Raw genomic sequence first — 18,343 nt, 5'->3', positions numbered from 1 at the left:
ATTTGTAACATCGCAGTCATAAATGAAGCCTCTGATATACGGTCTCTGGTTTTCAAGGAATTACCTTGTCCTGCTAAGTAGCTAAGACCCGCTGGACTAAAGCTATTTTAGGCTCTTAGCAACCAGTCAGTGTATGGCTGAAGTATGCTATACAAAAAGCTTTGTTGGTACAGAAACTTAAGGAAATTATTTGGATAGTGAATAGAACATTCATGATTATTTTTTTGTAGTCATTAATGTATTTTCATTATTGTACTGAAAATATATGAAAAGACTAATTAATATTTCCAACTGTTATAAGCTTTATAAATTTGATTTTATAAACATACACATAGAATATATGTTAGATAAATACTACGAGTTTAAAGCATCTAATAAATTATCCTTGCTTGTTTTTTTCTAGTTTTGGGGGGTTTGTAATAAGAACTTATTGTGTCACAAACTATCATTTCTTTCTCTTTTAATCTTGCCTTATATTAAATTCTGATTTTCATAGCAGCTATTTCTGCTATTAAAATTGGAAGTTAAGAAAATAGTATTTATTTCTAAAGCCATGTTTTTATAACAATAACAACATTTTAAGTGTATTGTTATAAATATTTCCCTGTGAGTGATTCATTATTATGTGAGAAATCTAACCTTCTATCCACTTGTAATGTTCACCTTTATAACTGTAATTATAGAGTTGTAGGGGAAATGTTAGTTCATTTCAATTGGATAATACATGAACCCTGTCCAGTATTTCACTGATATAGAGGCAGGAAAATGCTATGAAAGGATTTATCAGTATAATTGCAATAAAGAATTAATTTGTTTGTTATAAATTGTTCGAATTTAGAGATTATAAGAATAAGCCAAGGAGAGCTGCAAACAAGAAATGGTATACTAGAACTTTCTCTAGCAGAGGCTTGGTGTTGGTACTGTCACCAAAATAGTGTTGGATTTAAACTGTAATTATCCTTTACACTAAATTATAAACTTAACTCAACTAGATATTCAAAATTTAAGGATCTAATATTCAGTCCTTAGCAGCAGCACACACAAAATGCGAACTGACTCCTCATACAAGGAGCTGAGCCTCCTTCCCAGTGTTTTTCATCTGGTCTGTAGTTGTTAAGCCAAATGCTTGATCCTATTCTGGTTCTTCCACTGGTATGGCAGCTCCCAGCGTCAGGCTTACCTGTGTACCCAGGTGTACCTTTCTCTTCCTTTGCTTTCAGAGAGGCTACCATCTGTCTTCATCTTCTCTTCCTGGCCTTACTCTCTCACTCTGAAAAGTCTCTTCTATCAGTTTCTTTACCCTTCTAACTAGACTTGCCACTAATGAAGTTTAGGAATATCAGATGTATTATAATCTTGAATGGCTTAAGAAAATATTAGAATCTTAGAGTAGGAGTCTTATCCCTCTTAAAAACTGGATCCCTTGGTGGAAATGTTAGGCTAAATTTTAAAGTTCTATAAACTAATCAGTGAAAGTATGCATTGTGCCTACTGTTACAATATAGCAGGTATCTCTTTAACTCTGTTTTATAGATGAAAAAGAAAAGTTTCAAATTTTCTTGAGCAGTTTCTTGAAAATGAGTTTGGTCTACTACTTAATTTTGGATTCTAATGAAGTAGTTTGTTTCACTTTAACCTGAGAGGTTCAAATTTGTATGATTTCATCAGATCATTTCACACTTTGAATACTATCTTAAACTTTATTTTTATAAGGTTATTGTTTTTATTCAAATCTTTAATCACTCAAAAGTTAAAATGTATTTTTAATAAAAAAAATCAGATTATTAGACATGTACTTGATTTTTTTACGTATAATTCTATAATTTTAATTTAAAAATTCATTTTCATGCTTGCTTTAGTGTGAATGAGAGAGTCTATCCACCAGTTTTTAAAATATTGTTAATTTTTATTATTTCTTGGTATCAATTTGGCATTTTTAATACAAATTCTGTATTCCCTCTCATTTGTTCCTAGGATACTGCTATTGTTCATCCAGTTCCCATTCGTATGACTCCAAGCAAAATCCACATGCAGGAAATGGAACTTAAAAGAACTGGCAGTGGTAAGCAATCTGTGGCTGGTCTATATTAGGTTAGCAGGTAGAAGTAATTATTCTATCAGGCTTCAGATTTCTTTCATAATTGCTTATTTTTTAACATAGTACTTTCTACAGTTATACATATATGTGTGTGCTTATATGTATATTTTAACTTATTTTACAGTTTTTAAAAGGAAATTATTGAATTTAAATTATAAAACTTAAATAAGGACATTGAAAATATGAATTTTTCTGATACTGTGTTTTATGATCATTTTTGTGAATTTACATTTAAAATATGTTAAAATTGTAACTGAAGAAGCATATGTTAAAGTGAGTTTTGGCTTTGAAATTCTTTTGCTAAAATTCTTGAATTTTTTTCTCGTTTTAGTTTTCTTTATCCTCACCCAAGAGTATATTTATTGATTTTTTTTATTTTTTGAGAGAGAGAGAGAAACATCAATCAGTTGCTTCTCATATGAGCTTCAACTGGGGATTGAACCCACAACTTGGCTATGTGTCCTGACCAGGAATCAAATCCACAACCTTTTGGTGTATGGAAGGACACTCCAACCAACTGAGCCACCCAGTCAGGGCAATTTTCTCCTCATTTTAGATTAAATGTTTTATAATTAGGGTTTCTCAAAGATAAATTTATTTCCTATATTAGTCAACATCATAAATTACTTATAACCATTTGTGTGATGTTTTGTTTAAATAATTACTTATCTAAAGGGATAAAATTAACAAAATATGAACATGCAAATTGACTTTTATTGTAAAATATCTTCTATATGGCAGAAAAGAAGTTCTATATAAATAGATTTATATTTGTTTTTTTGTTTGTTTTTTTAATTTTTTTTTTGAAAATATACATTTTATTGATTTTTTACAGAGAGGAAGGGAGAGGGACAGAGAGTTAGAGACATCGATGAGAGAGAAACATTGATCAGCTGCCTCCTGCACACCCCCAACTGGGGATGTGCCCACACCCAAGGGCACATGCCCCTGACTGGAATCGAACCCGGGACCCTTCAGTCCCCAGGCCGACACTCTATCCACTGAACCAAACTGGTCAAGGCTATATTTGTTTTTATTAAAAATATTATTTTGTATTATTTTCCATGGATTTATTGGCTACTTCTTTGGAATATCTAAATTAGGTCTCATATACTCTGAGCTTTATAAATTTATTAATACAAATGCCTTTATCTTACATTTTTACTTACTAATTTTCTTTTCTACTAGATCATACTAATCCCACTAGCCCATTACTTGTGAAAACATCTGACCTTTCAGAGGAAAATAAGATAAATTCATCAGTGAAATTTGCTTCTGGAAATACTGTAGGTAAGTGAAAGATACCACGACATCTTCCACTAGAAATTTATTAAGTTTGGATTTAGAGCCTGAAATATACAAATGTATAGCCATTTAATATTATCTTCACTGAATAAAGTAGAGAATAGTCAACCCTTTTAAACACCCTACCCGCTGTATGAGTAAATGTGTCCCCATTGCCACCTGAACCTCTTCAGGGCAGGCCTCCTGTTTGCCATTCCTCTTAATTAGCCAGATTTAGTCCATTGGCTCTTTCCCACTAGATCCTTTCTTTCTCTCACAAGAAATTGTGTATATATTCAGTCATTCAGCCAGTGTTGATTGAATACTATGTGCCAGGCTCTGTTCTAGACACTGAGGATTCAGCAGTAAAATAAACAAACAAAAACCTTTGCCTTTATGGAGCTTACATTTTGTAGGGGAGATAAGATGAAAAGGGGGGAAAAATAGCTCATGTCCTAGGAGGTGATTAACACCCTGGATAAAAATTAAGTTGGGAAAGGGGAAAGGAAGTGACTTTCAATTAGCTGGTTAAAGAAGGCCTTACCAAAAGATGACATTTGAGTTAAATCTTAAAGGAGTAGAGGGATTTGGCTGGGTGAATTTCTGAAGCAAAGGCATTTAAGGCACAGAAGTAGCAAATGTGAGGCCCTGATTTAGGAAACATGCCATACTTCTGCTGGGAACAGCAAGCAAATACCTAGAATAGAACTACCTAGCAAATTGAGCAGGTAGAGGTAGCAAATGTAGAATAGTAACCTGAGAGCAGGTTAAGATGGACTCTTACTGAGTGAGATGAAAAGCTGTTAGAGGGTTTTGAATGGAGAAGTGACATGGTCTGACCTTCCTTCTTTAACAGAATCACTCTGGCTGCTATACTGGTAACGAGCCAAAAGGCAAGAGCCAAAACAGGAAAGACTATTTGGGGGGCAGTTACTGGTAATAATGCAGATAAGTGAAGATGATGGCTTGGTCGATGGTGGTGGCAGTAGAAATACTGAGAAATGGTCCAAGTTCTGGCTGTATTTTGTAGGGAAAGACCACAGGATTTGCTTATCTATGTGATATAGGATATGTGAGAGAGGATTCGGGGTGGCTCATGGGATTTTTGGCCTGGGCAACTGGGAATTTAGGATGACTCTGGTAGGAGTAGGTCTGTGGGGGAAAAATAGGATTCAGTTTTAGACATCTTAAGTTTGCAATACCCATTAGAACATCCAAATAGAAATATGTTAGCCTTTTTCTTTGCCAATTAAATAATTCAGTGATTTGACAAGAAAAGGGATACATTTTGAAATATGTCCAAACAACCAGTCCCTTTAAGTTATAATTCTTGAAAATGAATAGGTAGTTTTCCTTTATATTGTTCCTCGAGTTCCTATTTTAAAATTCCTGTATTATGTCACAACTGTCAGTCTGCTTCTGGATTCTCTGCTCCTTCATAGGACTTTGAAGAAGTTGAAAATGATATTTCCTCAGGTGAAAAATTAGGAACCTCTAGCTAATTTCATCAATTTTATTATTGCCTAAGCACATTTTATTTTCTTGTGAAACTTTAAAAATTTTTCACATTAACAGTTTTTAAATGTTTTATTTAAAATACTTCTAATTTGTTCTTTAAAAATGATTTTTATTACAAAAGTAATTCACACTTACTGTAGAAGTATAATAAAAATAAAAATGTTTATAATCTCACTGTTTCACAAATGACCATGGTTAGCATTCATTGTCAAGCTTAATCCCCATTCTGTGCATATGCCATATTTTTATATAAAATGAAATTGTAATGTGTGTACTGTTTTGTGATCCTTTCTATGTGACTTATTTTGAATATTTATGGTATTAAATGTTAACTTTTCTAGATTATAACTTACACTAAATGCATAGTATTGTATAAATAAGCAATTATTTGATTTATATTTAATTTTTTTACAATATACAAAATACATTTAATTTTTTATAATAAAACTGGTATGAACTGTTAGCCAGTCTGAATATCTCTGATTTGAAACAATAATGCAGTTATATTTGTTGGGGCACATAGAGTTAAAGTGAAAAAAATGATTATTACTAAGTAGGCTATATTCCATTTATCAGCAGATGGTTACAGTAGTTCAGACTCTTTTACTTCAGACCCAGAACAGATCGGGAACAATGTAACTCGTCAAAGGTCAGTATTTCTGTCAATAAAAAGCATATTAAAATATCTTGTTACATTTTAATACTTAAAATTATGTAGGACCAAGTATAAATTACATATTTTTGTCTATTCTTTAGTTCTTCACTTCTCTGAAGGCTGTTAGATTATCTATTGATTTATGTAAAAGGGAAGTAATTTTTATTTTTTTTCCAACTTGAATAGAAAACAGATGAAACCCTTATTATCTCATGGCATTCTGTGGAAGGTTTAAGAAGGACTGGTAACTTCTTGATAGTAGCAATTTAATACAGTTCTTTCTTTAGATAAACTGAGTCTCTTTAAGTGATAAATGTGCAGATTTTCTTTTATAGCCTTATGGCAAGTACCAAAAGAATTCTATGTTTTAAAATGCTATCCAAAATCTCAGCCCAGTGTTGGGCTACCTATTTACCCTGAAGATCTGTGTTACATACAACGTTTCAGGCATAAACTAAAAAGATGAGGGTGGAAAGGGTTTGTCTTCAAGGGCTTTACTGTCCACAGAACACTGTGTGCAGGACAAAAGTATCTTTCTCCTCTCACTTATGTGTGGTAAGTATCCTTTTGCCACGTGCCTAGAGGATGTAGAGAGAGGCTAGTAATATAGAATCACCAATGAGCTCAGAGTCAGAGGCTGCTTCTTCATAGTTCTTCCTGTGTTTCTTAAAATTCTCAGTCATCTTGGATTTTATTCTGCTTTTTATCCCTATAAGTGAGGATTAGATTTCCAGAGTCCATGAGACTCTTTTCAGAATATAGAAAAAGTTGGTGGCAAAGAAGTGCATCTCCAGGTGAGTTGAGCGTGAGTACAGCCACCTCTAAAATGGGATGGCCTGTGGGAACACAGGAATGGGAACTGCAGATAGTGAGCCAGATTCTACCTCAACTTGCCAAACTCCAGACTTTAAGTTGAAAACTGTCCATGTCTGAAAGTAGTTTGTTTGTTTAAGATTTTTTTATTGATTTTTAGTGAGAGAGGAAGGGGAGGGAGAGAAAGAGAAACATCGTAAGAGGGAAATATTGATTGGCTGCCTCCTGCATGCCCCTTATCAGGGATCGAGCCCACAACCCAGGTATATGCCCTGACTGGGAATCTAACCAGCTACCTTTCTGTGCATGGGATGGCATTCACAGAACCCTGAACCACACTGGTCAAGGCTAGAGTTTTGGGGTTTTTTTTTTAAGTAAATATTTTAAACAAATGCCTATAATTGAATGGGAAAAAATTACACTAGTTTTGCAGTCTACCTTAAATTCTTGTTAATAACTTTCTTTTCAATTTTTTTGAAATATTGTTAAATATAAAAATATACTTTATAAAAAAGATTATTTGCCATATTAAATAACCACTTGTGGAATGCACATCATAAATAATACTGACTTTACTCATTGTAATATGTGTATACCTACTTGAGAAAATATCTTTTGCTGCTTAGCCAAGTTTGAATGCTTAAAAAGAAAAAGCTCCAGTCTCAGTAGCATGACCAACTGTAATGTGGTGACTTTTTGCAGGTCTCATTCAGGAACATCCCCTGATAACACTGCACCACCACCTCCCCCTCCAAGGCCACAGCCCTCGCATTCTAGATCGTCATCTTTAGACATGAATCGGACCTTTACAGTCACCACAGGTAGGGGTTAGAGAGCTGTGAATCAAATTATCATTTGATTTAAAGTCATTAAGGACACACAACACCTTATTTTTGCAACATATCTGTTTTTATATTTATCCAAAGAAAAAATTGGGATTTAAAAAGTATCAGAGAGGGAATTTTTTTCTTAATGTCTATCTAAACTGTGTTTGAATTCAAGTGATAAAGATGGGAACCTGAGAGATGCCACAGAGATTGTAAAAGTATGATATGATGATATCAAGGAGGAAAAGCTAATAGGTCTTAAATTAGCAACAAAAGAGAGCGAGGACCCACAGCTTACTCCAATATTTTAATTTTTATATAATTGGTCATTATTATTATTATGTTGATCAAAATAAAAAATTAGGACACTGGGTAATGATGTCCTATTTGGATGTTGTGAGTTTAGAATTATGAGGAAAAAGAAATAATCAACAGGCCACTGGATTTGTGGGCTAAGAAAGATTAATCCATTATTTGAGAATCATTTTCATAGAAATAATAGACTGAAGTATTAATTAAAAGAGAAAATTGGAAGTCCTCATATTTGATAGCTAAAAATCAGTCAGAATGTGGAAAGAAAACCAAGAATGTATAGTATTATGGAAACAAGGAGGAACATGTCAAGAGTGCCCTGTACAATTGAACAAGAGAAATGGATTCTGAGAAAAGACCATGAGATTTGGCCATTAGATCACATCTATGCCTTCCTATACTTAACAAAGCAATCTTTTAGAAATCTTTATCATTTGATCATATTCATTCAACCTGTTCTACTAGCAAAGTAATTATATACTTACTAAAAAGAAGACTTGTATATTCACACAGGACAACAACAGGCTGGAGTTGTTGCCCATCCTCCTGCCGTGCCTCCAAGACCACAGCCTTCACAGGTATTCTGCAACATATTCATTACTAAACATCAGTTATTACACTCCTCATGATTAACTTATCTATTAGGTGTTTGATTCTATTCTAGAATTATTTTGAAGATCCAGAATTACCGAATTTTCATTCTTACTGAGCATTTAATTCAGGGAAGATAAGTCTTATTTTGAAAGAGAATTCCAATAATAATTTCAGTTATTTTTTTAAAGAAGCTGCTAGTGAACCAAATGATAGTGTCTTGACAAAGGAGAGTTTAGTTAGAAAAACTGGATTGGGAGATAGGAGATGGAGATGGCCATCTGTGTCTTGGATCTAGCAGTGACTCAGAGTGACCTCACTGCGTCGGTCTGGATGTGTTACTGCATCAGTGAAGGAAGTGTCAGATGACCTCTGCATCCCTGCCAGGTTGAAATTGTTTTGATATGCACAAAACTATTATGTTCCAGGGTAGATTCTGGATTATAGCTGTTAGTTTTATGTCACTGACTGACTACCTTTTACATGAATGAATTTGGTTGATTTTTTTGAGTTAGAGTCTTAAAATGAAGTTGAGTATTTACAGTTAAAAAGATGGTTGCTTAATCATAAAAGATGCTGAAATTTGAATATTCCAGTATTTATTTTATCTAAAGTGCCAGCAAAAATATTCTTACTGGGGTTAAGCTGTGAAACCCAGTGAGTTGGTCTGTTGACTCAAGAACCGTCTAGTGGGGAAGACAACTATAAAGAATTGTAAGGGCAACAGTAGATACGTTTATGAAATGTTTTGCTACATCTTTACTAGTTAATAAAGTCAGGGATCACAGTGAAAAGGTATAAGTAAAGTGAAGGAAGTAACACTTAAGTAGAGACTTGAAAGATAAAGTTGTATTGGTTTGGGAGAAGGCTTTCCAACCAGACAGAATGGCATCCACAAAGTCATACAAGTGTGGGGTAAGTCTTCAAGGAAAAATGAGTTAGTTTAGAACAGCTGGAATGATGGGAAAGGAAACTGAAGAGGTCCGAAAGGGGCAGAGCATCTCCTATATCATTATAAGAAGGATACAATTTTTCTCAGAGGAGATGGAAACTTTTTAAAGGATAAGCAAGGAAGAGATTTCTGATTTATTCCTATAACATCCTATACTTCCTTTATCATAAAACTTTCACACTCTATTTTAATTCCTTGTTAACCTATGTCTCATCCTGCAGTAGACTGTCAGCTTTATTGGGCATGGACCTTATTTGTTTTGTTCACTGTTATAACCATAATGCTTGGCCAAAAGTAGATTCTCAAAAAAATATTTTTGATTGAAGATTGTAGAAGGATTGGCCTGGCAATGGAGTAGAGGATAAATTGAAGAGAAGCACCTGAAGTGTTAGAAGAATAATTAGCACACTGATTTCTACACTTTAAAAAAATAACCTTTTTATAAACATAATGAAACATTAAAAAAAATAACTTGTTTGAAGAACAAACAATTGCACAATAGCCCAAGTAAGAAAAAAATAGATGCAAGAGAGAATCACAGAGTAGAACCTAACTTTCCCCTCTCCTTATGCACTTTCTTTGCAGTAAGAATTTTGTAAAGGTATTTGTCTTATTGGGGTTTTGAATCTTAAATTTATTTATTTTTTTTATTTAGTGTCTTAGCATTTCTCTTCTGGGTTTTTTAGAGCTAAATGTTTCTGTAGCTCACCTCCCTGAGTTTACAGATAATAAAACAGAGCATCGTTTTAATAATATTTTAGAAGGAAAAGAGGCCACTTGGTGACTGGTACACCAATGAACTGTTTGTTCCTCTATTCTGAACCATCGTGCAGGCTCCTGGTCCCACAGTGCATCGCCCAGTGGATGCCGATGGCATGATAACTCACACTAGTACCTCACCTCAGCAGATACCAGAACAACCAAATTTTGCAGATTTCAGCCAATTTGAAGTATTTGCTGCATCAAATGTAAATGAAGAACAAGATGATGAAGCTGAGAAACATCCAGAAGTCTTGCCGGTCAGTTTTTAAGGGCTTATCTAATTTTCCATTGGGACTCTTTCCATATCTCTGCTCAGAGTCGGTCTGTAAACAGAGGAGCTTCTAAAAGAGCAGATATTAGAGTGAACATCAGTGAGCAAAATATTTGCTGCTGCTGCTTTGAGAGGATTTATATTCCCTAGGCCAGTACTTCTCAATTTTTTCATTGTCCTTAAACTCCTGCTAATTGCAGTGTATTACTTTAATAAGAATCAGAATCTGGGTGGGAGTAGCTGTAGTGTGAAAAAACACTGCTCTGGGGTTGCTTTTTTTTTTTAAATCCTCACTCGGGGATATTTTTCCATTGATTTTTAGAGAGGGAAAGACAAAGAAACATTGATGTGAGAGAAACACATCGATTGGTTGCCTCCTGCACATGCCCAACTAGGGCCCAGGCCTGGGCCAGGGAGTATCCTGCAACTGAGGTACATGTCCTTGACCAGAAACGAACCTGGGACCCTTCAGTCCCAGGCTGACGCTCTATCCACTGAGCGAAACCAGCTAGGACTGGGGTTGCATCTTAATGCTAAGCTTCTGACTGTATGATTTGGTGAAGATATCCCTATAGCAATAGGCTGTGATTGCCAAAGCTACACTCCGTTTGCAAGTCAATTTAGTTAGACTTACAGACTACAGGATGCCAAAATGTACCATAATCTCTGGGTACAATGCTCCTGGAGACTGTTTACTTCTAGTTGCAAAACCTTCTCTAGGGGTCCCTGACCTCACTAACTATAAATGTGGAATTGGAGGGACCAAAGGAATTCTAAAACCTTGATTCTGATTGTCTCAACCTAGATGGAGCCTCTCTGACAGATCCCAAAATCCATGTTCATTTGACTGGCATCATTCAGTCAAAGGTTTCTTATAGATCTGATCCGTAATAAATTTCTACTAGCCACTTCTTCAAGCCTGTAACCTGTCTCACAGTGGGGTCACAGGGTATGGCCTGCACCTCCAGGAAGGCAGGGGGGCACCTGAGGGGAAGTACGAGTGTGCACAGAGTGCTGGTCCTCATGCCCCTGGATGGATGCATCCCTCCCAACCTAAAGAACTTCCTAAATTCCCTATGGCTGCATCCTCAGCCCTCCCCCTCGCCCTCACATCTGTTACCTTCCCTCCTCTCTGCTCTTCAGTCGTAGAGAATGGTCATTTTACAGGGTTTTCTCAAATTCCTTCTCATCTTCATCTCAGATTCCTTATTGTCATAACGAATATTTTCTTAACATTTTACTCTGGTGCTTTATGTATGTATTTATGCATAATTATATATTACTTATATTTAATTAGTAATAATATATTCATTTCTAGGTTGAAAAAGCTTCTGATCCTGCAAGTTCTCTTCGAGTTGCCAAAACAGATAGTAAAATTGAAGAAAAGACAGCTGCTAGTGCTCCCGCCAATGTGGTATGCAATAAGTCTTTTATAATGTTGATTATTTTGTACATAAAAAAGAGGAGATCATTTATACTTTTTAAGATTTTAAAGATGACAAAAATCTTAGAAATAAAGTTAGAGAACATCTAACCCATTCCTTTCACTGTAGCATCTTTAGTCTGTCTCAGAATATGATCTGCCTGTTAAATATTCTAGATGATAGTCTATCATCCATATAAGTAAATGCCACAGTTCTTGAAAGTTATGTGGTGTTACAGTCTTCTAAGTACATAAAGTAGAACTTCCTTATTGATCATATTCAGGTGTGGGTTTTCTTTTTAAGTATAATAGGGAAAATTATATTGACCCTCTAAGGTTAATGTTATAGTCTGTGCTCTTTTCTTCAACTGTTAGGGATAATTTCTTTCTCCAGCATTTTATGAAAATTTTTAAGCATACAGATAATTGAAAGAATTTTACATTGTATATCAATTATTATTTTACCATACTTGCTTTATCACATATCTTTCTATTCTTGTATCTATATCAGCGATTTTTAACCTTTTTTATCTTATGGCACATATAAACTAATTACTAAAAATCTGTGGCACATCAAAAAATATATATTTTGCAGAAAAATAGACATACTTTTGATTCATTCACACCAGATGCCTATTATGTTGGCTGTTGTCATTTTTCTGTTTGACAGTGTAAGAAAAAAGAGGTCACTGCCCCTAACTGAATTCAAGAATTGCGTGGTTTAAAATTTTTTGTGGCACACTGGTTGAAAATTACTGATCTATGTCAATCCTTAACTGCTATTTGCATACTTTCCCCTTGAAAGAAAAATTTTGCTAATTTTTTTCTCTATTTTTATCCAGTCATTTCTGATAGTTATTAAAGTAGCATTTGTTTCTGAAAGTGTTTAAATTCTACTTTATGAGTACTTTATTGTTTACTACATTAGTAATTCTGTGGTGTTTTTTAATAGTTAATTTTTGTCAGCTCTTGTTAACAAATTAAAAATAGCACTTAACCAAAGAGATGGCAGTTGAGTCTTTTCATTTATTAACAAGTCAAGTCAGACTATGGTAAATACTAAAATACCATATTTAATTCTGTTGAAGGCAGATTCACAGTTTCCAACAAAATGTCTACTCATTTTCATTAATTATAATTATTATGCACCTTAGTGAAGGGTTTTTTTTAACAGTGCCTAACTTATCACTTCTTTATAAATGGCTTTATTCATTAAGATGATGTATTTTTAGTATTTTTGAGTAGGAAATTCTATGGTGATAATGGGTGTACATTCCTGGACACTTTTTTTTATATTTATATTTATTGAACAGATATATGACAGCATGTGTCATAATCATGTTAAATCTGTGACTATTACAGACTTGAGTCAGATTCAGGTCTGATATTACCCTTTAAAAATTGTCTAGTCAGTACATTCACAATTGTGATGTCAAGTAGGAACATCTCCTATTGTAACTTAAGTCAGGTGTTACAACAAATTGTAAATTGTTTTAAAGTAGGAAAAGTGATTTAATTTTTGGAGAATAAGTGGCTTTTACGGAAAGCAAATGATGTTGACAAAATTCTGACTAACCATGAATGTCTTCAGGAAATGCTTCATTATTAATGGAATTCTTGTCTTCCAGGGCAAAGGTACAACACCTCTTGCTCCACCACCCAAACCTGTTCGAAGAAGATTAAAATCAGAAGATGAGTTAAGGCCTGAAGTTGATGAACATACACAAAAGACAGGTGTCTTAGCTGGTGTTCTTGCATCACAGCCTTCTATTCCTAGGTAATCAAAGCTATCCTAAATACAGTTAATTACTAGCAACAAAAAGTACAGCAATTAAAAATATCAAACGGAAAGAAATTATGGTCAGACTAGTTCTGTAGTTGAAGAAAGCTTCTTAATTGTTGCTCTTTGAGAGTTTTCTCATTTATGAGTAGGTAGAATATTCTTTCCACTTTTCCCTTCTATTATTAAGTTCTTTTCCAATTTCATTTTAGTACCCTATTGCACACTTTTAAAAATGAATAGTGTAGATAGAGTAACACTGATATTTTAACTCTAGTTCTTTTAGACCATGGCATGGCAGGCTTGGTCTCATGGGCCAAAGTCAGCACATGGCCTGTGTTTGTAAGTGCCATGAGCTATGGCTTTTACATTTTTGTAAAAAAAAAAAAAAAGAGAGAGAGAGAGAACAAAAATATGGCCTTCAAAACCTAAAATACTTACTGTCTGGCCATTTATAGAAAAAGTTTGCTGATGCCTACTCTAGACTAACTTTACAGAAGAAGAATTAAAACAATAACAAAAATTAAGCTTCTGAAGCTTAGATACTTTTGGTTGCCGTTGAAACTGAGTAAATGAGGTTACGTTAGACTGATAAGGCAAAAAATGCTCCTATTTTCTGGTTACAGGTAGATCATGGAAGAATGGAGAAAATTTAAAGATAAGAAATGACAAGGTTATTTACTTATTTTGCCCTCTTTATCTCTCAGGTCTGTTGGGAAAGATAAAAAAGCTATTCAGGCATCAATTAGACGCAATAAGGAAACCAACACAGTTTTGGCCAGATTGAATAGTGAATTGCAGCAACAATTAAAGGTAATGTGGTTTCTGAATGTTTGGGAAGTTCCATGGGCACAGAGCATCTCAGGGTTGAACTGGAACTTAGAAGTGATCCAGCAATGCTTATACTACTATGAAACTTGCTATGTAGCAAGAGAAATATGTATCTAAAATGTTTTATATGCCTTTGAGTCTTTTAATATTAAAAAGAATATTTTATACTAAATGCTGATATGCCTTTACCTTATAAAGGCATCGCTATTCTTATAATGTTCCTTTACTTTTCATAATGAAACACCGGAGAGGAAATATGGTGACCTCTAAGATCACATACATGGCTCTCTCTACACTCTCATTTAATTCTGATTTGAGTATCGTCAACTTACCCTTTTATCAAAGATAACTCAGATTCTCTTAAAGGGACTAAACAGGTCTAAAGAAGAAGAAGGATGGAGGCAATTTAGATCATCTTGCATGTGGAAAAGACAAGCCTTAAATAGAAGTGCTTAGGACCAGTGTGTATTCCTGTCGTCTGTACTTGAGAGAAATAGTTTTATTTTTCTTACTTACTCTAGCCAAGATTTTTTTCAATCCCTGTGAATAAAAATTAACCAGAATCATTTATGGCTTAACATTATTAAGCATTCATGTTTTATAAACCTGTGTTTCTCAAACCTTAATGTGTGTATAGTTAATCTGGGATTGTGTTAAATGCAAATTAGGTATGGAGTGGACCCTGAGAATTATGCATTTCTCATCATCTTCAGATATTGGAGATGCTGCTGGGCTGTTGAGCCGCTTTGGGTAGCAAGGTTATAAACCACAAAAATGAGTAGAAAAGGGTTTGCAAAAATGTACAATGAATACAGAATTTATTCATTTCCATAACGTGTTCATATTCTCATCCAGCATTTGTCACACTGTCCTGGAGTTATTATCTGTGGCACATTTGTCTCTGCCCTACTAAACTGAACTCACCAAGGATAAATTATAATTATTTCTGTTTAGGATAACTATATAATTTATGCCTAAACTTTTGATTAGAAAGATACTTTTGATTACAAAGAGGGAGTGAGGTGTTAGTACTTAGGCCAGGACATCAGAGGTAAACTGGAACTGTCCTAGATAAACTTGTAACTATCTTGTCTCCATCCCCTAAACCTAGCACATGTTAGGTTGTTAGGGTTCCCAGACCCAATTCCAGTATTAGGAGGTGGTCCCCCATACCAACAAACAGTTCTGACACTGGCAGGGTCTCTGAGAATTCAGCTTAATTCTGACATTGTCTACCTGGAGATAATACTAGATTCCAGAGGTTAAGAGCTTCTGACCAACTGGCTACGGATGGAAGTTCCAATACCACCACTCCCCACCTCCTCCAACTAAGAATGCTAATCACAAGTCCAGGTTGTTACTGGTACTTCTGACCAACTGGCTGTAAATTAGAGGTTCACATAGCCCTCTCCTGGGGTTCCATTAATTTGCTAGAACTCAGAGAAATGTGTCCCTTATTAAGAACACTGGTTTTAAAAGGTTCCAACTCAGGAACAGCCAGATGAAAGAGATGTATAGGGCAAGGTACTTGGGAAGGGGGCAAAATGCTTCCATGCCTTCTCCAGGCGGCACTCTCCCCACATCTCCATGTGCTCACCAATCCAGAAGCTCTCCAAATACTGTCCTGAGGGTTTTTACAGAAGCTTCATTACTTAGGCATGATTAAGTCATTGGCGGGTCCTGTTGATTCAACCTTCAGCCAGGGATGGGACTGAAAGTTCCAACTTTCTAATTGCTTGGTTGGTTCTCCTGGCAACCAGCCTTAGGTGCTTTCCAAAAGTCATTTTCATTAGTATAACAAGATACCTTTTTCCCCCAACCCAAATGCTTGGGAAATTCCTAGGGCTTTTGGGAGCTCTGAGCCAGGAACTGTGGATGAAGACCAAATATGTATGAGATATACAGTGTTTGGGCATCTGAATGACAAATGTATTATTTCTTATAAATCATAATATCACATTAGGCATTTGATAAATGTCTGTTGAATGAATGATATTCTTACAAAATTCTTTGATCAAAGAAGACATAGTTGGTCTATGATGATAAATTTGGTTTGTTGTAAAGGAATAATATAAAACTAAGGACAAGCTTGCTAGTACCAAACTGAAGATGAAAATTTTGTTCATGGGTGTTTTTCTGAAGAACTAAAGAAAACCATAGAAACATATATATAGGAGCCATTTTAAGAATCACCCTTCTCATTATTTCTGAGAATAGAAAATAGGAAATATGGTACCAAATATGGAAAGGTAGTTCTGGTTGAAATATGATATTGTCAGTATTATGGGGTGGCGGGGGAGTAGATAAATTAGAATTTGCTGGCTATCTGCAAAGACTGCTCAAAATCAACAGTGATTAGAAATTCTATTGCAAAATAAGTTTATTCTTTGTGAAACTGAAACTCAAAATGAGGTTCAGGCATTGCTATAACCAGATGTAATCACCGGGGGAAAGAATTTATGTTAGTTAACTTATCTACAGTTACTGCAAGGGATATGATTCACGCATAATAGCCATTGTTGTGGCAGAATGCACAGAGAACGATCAGCCAGCACTCTGAGGGAGGAAAGTTTAACCTTTATTTTGCAGATCTGATTGTTCAGGAGAATTCTGGATCCAAAGCCTAAACTGAACTTGTGGGGAGGCTCTGACCTATATAACTCCTCCCGTGGCTGGCCCCTGAGCGTCCGGCAGCTCTGCCCAAGTCAGTCTTGGCGGGGCCTTGGGGGCGTGCTCCGCAGCTCCTCCCTGGTCAGCTGTGGCGGGGCTCTGGGTTAGTCTCTGCAGCTCTGCTCAAGTCAGAGTGGGGAAGTAAGACTACAGTTTTAACCAGATACTGAACGAGATTGTAAGCCTCCCATTTTCCTTTTCACCATCATTTGCTGCAAATATTGGCTTTTCTAATAATTAAACAACAAAAAACGTTTTATTACCCTGATTTATATAATAAAATATTTTAATAGCGTCTTTTAATATTACATGCATAAAGAAACATTTCTAAAGTGTCTTTTTAAAAAATGAATAGCTGTCCCTTTGTTTTCTTAACAAATCTAAATTGTTTTTTTGATGCAGAGCTGTTGTTAGATGTGCCTTAATTTTTATAAATGTTGAAACATAACTTGGCTTTGCATCTTTTTCAGGATGTTCTTGAGGAGAGAATTTCCCTGGAAGTTCAACTGGAACAACTTCGACCATTCTCTCACCTATAAGCCAATTGCCGTTAACTGTGAACATACCCATTTTTAAGCAGTTTTGAGTTCAAGCCAATTTGGAGGCCCAAACATTCAGCTCACTGCTTAACTCAACATTAAATTTTATGATTCTGTTTGCCCTATATGTTCACCATTGTATTTAAGTATCTTTTATTTTTTAATTTCAACAATAAAAGGGTCAGGACAACTTTTTCTCCAGGGTATATTGTGTTTGTTGGCACAGCCCACCTTTGTTATTCCAAAGCATCAGTAGTACATAACATTGGTCCATTAGACTTATGTGGCCAAAACTTCACACTGATTTGGTTTACAAAATGGGCTTCTTTTTACATCTCAAGCATATTTGCAAAAGGAGACAAAATTAAGTAAATTCAATTTGTCTTCTCTTAAGTTAAATGTTTCACATAAAGTATATTTGTTTTTTAAAATTCTTTAAAATTAGTTTTCTATTTAAATTTTTTATTTGAAAGAACTGTGTTGGATAAGGCCTTCTTTAATCATAAGCTCTACAGTAATCAACATTCTCTGGAGTCCTTGGTATTTTCAGCGTTCTCCATGTCAACTTGGAGTTCAGGTTCTATATTTTCTTTATGAAAATTTTATCAGTTTCACCAGTAACTTAAAATTGTTTTGTGTGAGATTTTAATTCAGCAGCATTCAAACATATGAAATAGCTATGAATATAGAACTTTCTTAATTAATAGTAGCCCAGTGCACGACATTCGTGCACATTAAAAGGGAATTAATTGCCCTAACCGGTTTTGCTCAGTGGATAGAGCATCAGCCTGCTAACTCAAGGGTCCCAGGTTCAATTCCGGTCAAGGGCATGTACCTTGGCTGCGGGCACATCCCCAGTGGGGAGTGTGCAGGAGGCAGCTGATCGATGTTTCTCTCTCATCGATGTTTCTAACTCTCTATCCCTTTCCCTTCCTCTCTGTAAAAAATCAATAAAATATTTTTTTTTAAAAAAAGGGAATTAATTAGCAGAGATATTTTAATATTGCTATTTGCCCT

The 18,343-nt window shown here is 35.0% G+C and overlaps 1 protein-coding gene across 10 annotated transcripts in view; it reads left to right on the top strand.

The window, feature by feature from the left end:
- Positions 1-17,521, top strand: part of REPS1 (RALBP1 associated Eps domain containing 1) — an 81,482-nt gene extending 63,961 nt beyond the window's left edge. For 5 of the 10 annotated variants that reach the window (XM_036316440.1, XM_036316444.1, XM_036316435.1 and 2 more), the window contains 10 exons: positions 1,975-2,062; positions 3,287-3,388; positions 5,477-5,549; positions 7,071-7,189; positions 8,003-8,085; positions 9,884-10,069; positions 11,402-11,497; positions 13,135-13,283; positions 13,994-14,099; positions 17,258-17,521. In XM_036316440.1, coding sequence (XP_036172333.1) covers positions 1,975-2,062; positions 3,287-3,388; positions 5,477-5,549; positions 7,071-7,189; positions 8,003-8,085; positions 9,884-10,069; positions 11,402-11,497; positions 13,135-13,283; positions 13,994-14,099; positions 17,258-17,326 — 1,071 coding nt within the window. In that variant the 3' untranslated portion in view covers positions 17,327-17,521. The remainder of the gene's footprint in view (positions 1-1,974; positions 2,063-3,286; positions 3,389-5,476; positions 5,550-7,070; positions 7,190-8,002; positions 8,086-9,883; positions 10,070-11,401; positions 11,498-13,134; positions 13,284-13,993; positions 14,100-17,257) is intronic. The other 5 variants (XM_036316439.1, XM_036316443.1, XM_036316438.1 and 2 more) reach the window with 3 other exon arrangements.
- The last annotated feature ends 822 nt before the right edge of the window (positions 17,522-18,343 follow it).

The sequence above is a fragment of the Myotis myotis genome, unplaced genomic scaffold (assembly GCF_014108235.1).
Source record: "Myotis myotis isolate mMyoMyo1 unplaced genomic scaffold, mMyoMyo1.p scaffold_m19_p_7, whole genome shotgun sequence".
In the NCBI taxonomy this organism is placed as follows: Eukaryota; Metazoa; Chordata; class Mammalia; order Chiroptera; family Vespertilionidae; genus Myotis; species Myotis myotis.
This window is presented reverse-complemented; position numbering and strand designations above follow the sequence as displayed.